At 49.7% G+C, this 4,879-nt stretch overlaps 1 protein-coding gene across 1 annotated transcript in view; it reads right to left on the bottom strand.

The window, feature by feature from the left end:
- Nucleotides 1–644: 644 nt before the first annotated feature.
- The window catches only part of ralgapb (Ral GTPase activating protein non-catalytic subunit beta), a gene marked incomplete at its 5' end in the record, with an annotated part of 33,767 nt that continues 29,532 nt past the window's right edge, over nucleotides 645–4,879 (bottom strand). Inside the window, 7 exon segments of the mRNA XM_080545620.1 lie at nucleotides 645–841; nucleotides 1,112–1,260; nucleotides 1,490–1,674; nucleotides 3,153–3,295; nucleotides 3,670–3,792; nucleotides 4,124–4,319; nucleotides 4,805–4,879. The exon segment at nucleotides 4,805–4,879 is cut by the window's right edge and continues 84 nt beyond it. Of these exon segments, the coding sequence (XP_080401746.1) occupies nucleotides 648–841; nucleotides 1,112–1,260; nucleotides 1,490–1,674; nucleotides 3,153–3,295; nucleotides 3,670–3,792; nucleotides 4,124–4,319; nucleotides 4,805–4,879 (1,065 nt within the window). The 3' untranslated portion in view covers nucleotides 645–647.

Raw genomic sequence — 4,879 nt, 5'->3', positions numbered from 1 at the left:
GCTCGTCACAGCCAAACACTGGAAGCCATTTTGAGTGGTAACAACAACCACAACAAGAACGTGTCACGAGTTCACATGTCACTCGTCTCGAGTCAAACACACACAGTAAACACATACCTGTCAAACGTACTGGAGGTACACTTAATTTAACACTTTTGGGACTATACCACTGGTATTTAGGGTTAGGGACTATAGCACTGGTATTTAGGCAAACGAAATCAAGTGCAGCTCAAGTAGTTGACATGAATGTATTTGAGCCAGGTGTTGTGAGCGGGTAGACTCTCTCCTGTCCTTGCTGTTACGGTGCTTTCCCCAGCCCCTGGCCCAGAGAAGAGAGGCCTACAAGGCTGCTCTGCTCTACATGTCCACACAGACACAGTAAAGCTGCAGGTTGACGGGAAGTGTGGCAGAGGAACAAAGATGGCTGCCGTATAGCAAAAACTCTATCTGTCGTTCGGCACCACAACATGGCCGCCAAGTGCTGATATATAAATAACGAAAGGAATGGAGAAAAAGAAAAAAAAGAAAAAAGAACAGGTTTTTAAAAATAAATATATAGAATCTCTGCAGTCCTTGTGTCAAGTCTCTCTCTGTGTTGGGAGCTGAGGTGTGAGGGTGGGGGGGTTGAAAGGTTAAAGGTTGTGGGGTCAGGGGTGGAGGGTGGTCTCTCTGACCTCCTGGAACAGCGAGGTGTAGAACTCGGGCTCCAGCTGCTTGTTGCGGTAGCGGTTGACCACCTCTGCGATCTTCTGTTTCCGCCGTACGTGAGGCGGGTTGTAGGAGTCGCTCTCCAGCCTCTTCCTCCTGCAGGCGTTGATCACCGTCTGTCTCACCAGGAAGCCTGGAGGAGGGGGGAGGGGGAGGAGGGGACAGGGGGGGAGGGAGACACACGGTCACTGTCGCTCTGTGTGTCTGTGTGTCTCTCTGTGTGTGTGTGTGTGTGTGTGTGTCTGTGTCTGTGTCTCTCTGTGTCTGTGTGTCTCTCTGTGTGTCTCTCTGTGTGTCTCTCTGTGTGTCTCTCTGTGTGTCTCTCTGTGTGTCTCTCTGTGTCTCTCTGTGTCTGTGTGTGTGTGTGTGTGTCTCTCTCTGTGTGTGTGTGAGTCTCTCTTACCTAGCGACCTCCTGCTGACCACCATACCGTCCACTAGGGGGACCACCATGCTGAACTTGCCCATGGCGCCGTGGAGACGGACACGGAACAAGCCCGTCCTAAGAGGGTGGATGAAGACCACCTGGACGTCCTTCTCTGACAACATGGTTCTGGAAGGGAGGGAGGGAGAGGGAGGGAGAGGGAGACAGAAAGGGGAGGGAGAGAATAAAAGGCAGAGAGAGAGAGAGAATCAAAGGAAAGAAGGACAGGAATCCACAGTGATGGTTATGGTTTACAGAAGTATTTCCATGGCATTAACAATAATAACAACAATTGATTCCTGAAGCTGTGTGTTTTACTGTTACTGTGTGTGTGTGTATGTGTGTGTGTGTGTGTTACCTTCCAGAGGCGCTACTGTTGAGGGTGGTCTCGACCCCAGTGCTCGCCTCTAGCAGGAGGTCTGAGAGGGGGAAGTTCTCGATGTCGTCGTAGCGCTCCACCCAGACCACCAGGACCTTGGTCTCAGGGCCCATGGGAGGGATGGTTCTACCAGCAGACATCTTCTTACTCTTCACCGTAGGGCTCTGGAGAGCACAGCACCACGTCACATGACATCACCACACAGTACCACACAGTACCACACATCACCACACATCACATCACATCACAGGACCACACGTCACATCACAGGACCACACGTCACATCACAGGACCATACATCACATCACAGTACCATACATCACATCACATCACAGTACCACACATCACAGTACCACACATCACATCCAGTGTTTCCCCTAGGTTTGCTGCCTTGGGGGGGTGGCATGGACCGTGGCATGGCATGGACACCCCCCCCCCCCCCCACCCCCAGGGGGTGAGACGCTGCGACATACCAGCGTCATGTCCAGGGGGTGTACTTGTACCTTAAGCCGCCTCACGCTACGGAAACAGGAGATAGGCTCCTGCCCTATGGGCCATTAGGCTCGAGAACCATCGGTTCCTAAGGCTACTTATGTGGTCTTGACTACCTGTCCACTTTCTCACCTGGTTCTTGCTGTCTCTCTCTCTGGTGTGCCGACACCATCCTGCTCTCTCTCCTTCTCTCCCTCTCTATCCTCCTCTCTCCCTCTTTTGCTGTCAACCAAAAGGCAAACATAACAACCAGAGTATTTGTAATCTAATAACAGCTATACATTTATCCATATCAATTTATAACATAATTATAATTGAATATTGGATTGCTGTGGGCAATGCAGTCAGATAGTCATTTTGAGTTTACTCTCTCGTAAATATTATGTCCAACTATAAAAAAAACGGACATTTCCAATGCTTCAATCCACTGTCCATGTACTGTAAATATGCCATTATGGTATTACCATAAAGCCCAATTCTAGCAGTGGAACTATAGTCAGACACTTTCTAGTCAAAATAATAACGACCAATCTTAACCAACTTTCTCTGTCAGAACACTCGGCAAGTATATTTGCTAACGTTTCAACTTGCTTACTTTCCATCTGCAGACATCTCACCCTGCAAAAACTCTCTCGCGTCGCGCGCACACACACACTCGCGCAAAATCTGTATTATTCTCCAGCTGCACAGTGCGAAACGAAGTGTGGAGATAGGTCTGGCTATGCGAGACTACTGGCAGACTAATGTTACCAACGAGCCCATGGGCTTGTCACTTGCCAGATTCGGTTTGGGTGCGTAAATTTTGTTTAGCCTGCTTGTCAGATGTTTGGGGTCTACGTCTGTAATAATTCCTCTTTCTTGGGGAGGCGGGGGGGGTTCCGTTATTGTAGGGGAAACACTGACATCACATCACCACACATCACATCACATCACAGTACCACACATCACATAACATCACAGTACCACACATCACAGTACCACACATCACATCACATCACAGTACCACACATCACATCACAGCACCACACATCACATCACATCACAGTACCACATATCATTACATAGGATCAAACATCACAACAACAGCCGCACACACACACACACACACACACACACACACACACACACACACACACACACACTAACTCACCCTCTGTGCAGGGGGGGCCACGTTGTCCGAGTGGTTGGGGAAGAGCTCCAGGGTGAGGTTGGACTGCTTCAGCAGGCTACTGGGGAACAGGTCCATCTGAGAGTCTGAGTCCCCCGTGGGGAAACTGTTCTCCGACGACTCGGCTGGGAGGAACGCACCAGACATAAGCTGTTTTCTCTTTTTACTTCTGATATCTGTATTGATTTGATCATTTTATCATTCATTGATTTGATCATTCGTTTCATTGCTTTTGTGAAGTGCTTGTTTACATTTTATGAATTAGATTTTATTTGTTGGCTGTTTACTTGCTGTATACTACCAAATGTACTGTGAAGCACTTTGTGACTGCTGTCTTGACACTTGACGCAAACAATTATCCTCGGGTGAAGATTGATTGATGGACGGGGTGTGGGGGTGACGTGGAGAGGAGAGAGCAGGGAGGAGTCTGAGAGAGAGAAGGGCTGACAGAGGAGAGGCTGACCTGAGGTGTCTGAGAGAGAGGGGGGGGGGGACTGACCTGAGGAGTCTGTGAGGGAGGGCACTACGAAGGCGATCTCTGTCAGGGCGTCGGCGTAGTACAGGACCCTCTTCTCGCCGTTGAACACGCCGCCGCCCGTGTCTCCCAGCGTAAACGGCTCCTCTGTCGGGGAGGGGGGGGGGGCAAAGGACACAGTGAGGTCAGGTGACAGCTACAGAGACTACAGGTCTCACCCTCTAGGCGCTAACATGCTAACACGGTACTGGTGCTAGCATGCTAACACAGTACACGCGCTAACATGCTAACACGGTACAGGCGCTAACATGCTAACACGGTACAGGTGCTAACACGGTACAGGTGCTAACATGCTAACACGGTACACACGCTAACATGCTAACACGGTACAGGTACACGGTACAGCTAACATGCTGGTAGAAAGTAATCTACATACAATAAACCATTGACTTGATCTCAGGCCTCTGACCTTGTGGACTGTGTTCTGTGCCGTTGCTGTTGTTGCTGCTGTTGTTGTTGTTGTTGTTGCTGCTACAGTTGTTGATGGACCAGCTGGTGTAGATGGAGCCCGTCCACCCAGGGTGTTGTCCCACCTCCACGGGCCAGCCCAGGGACAACAGGAACTCCAGGAAGTTCTGCTGGACGTGGGATGCCGACTCCACGTTCCTCAGGATCTGAGATGGAGAGGGGGGGGGAAGAGGGGGTTGAGAAACATGAGAACATTGAGAAGAGGCGGGTGATGAAAGAAAGCTTCCTCAGGACCCATAAGTAGGAATGACGCTGTTTGAGAGAAGCCTTGAATCCTTAGCAACATGCCCAGTGGTGAAAATGTTGTTTGAAGTACAGTAGTTGTCTTTTGACAGTAGTTTGTCTTTTGACAAGCCATAACTTCTCACTTAAAAAGTATTTTTGGGGAATATAGGATAGTATATACAGGAAGTCTTTATGCATCTCATGTTCATGGAAAACAGTGCCATTAGTTGCTGAGTGGACTGCCCTGTCTAAATAAACACAATGAAATGTTAGAGTGACACGAAGACACATGAGACAGCTCGAGATCAAGGAAACCCTTAGGAACTAAGGCTACAGCGAGGCGCATCTTGATGACCTCACTAGGCGCATCTTGATGACCTCACTCTATTGACAGCTGGGTACTGACCTCCTGGCTGGTCTTCTGGCCCGCCCTCATGTAGAAGATGAACACAGTGTCGCAGGGTCGGCACGGCAACAGGTC

This window comes from Nansenia antarctica (assembly GCF_963989245.1).
Source record: "Nansenia antarctica genome assembly, chromosome: 15".
NCBI lineage: Eukaryota > Metazoa > Chordata > Actinopteri > Argentiniformes > Microstomatidae > Nansenia > Nansenia antarctica.
This window is presented reverse-complemented; position numbering and strand designations above follow the sequence as displayed.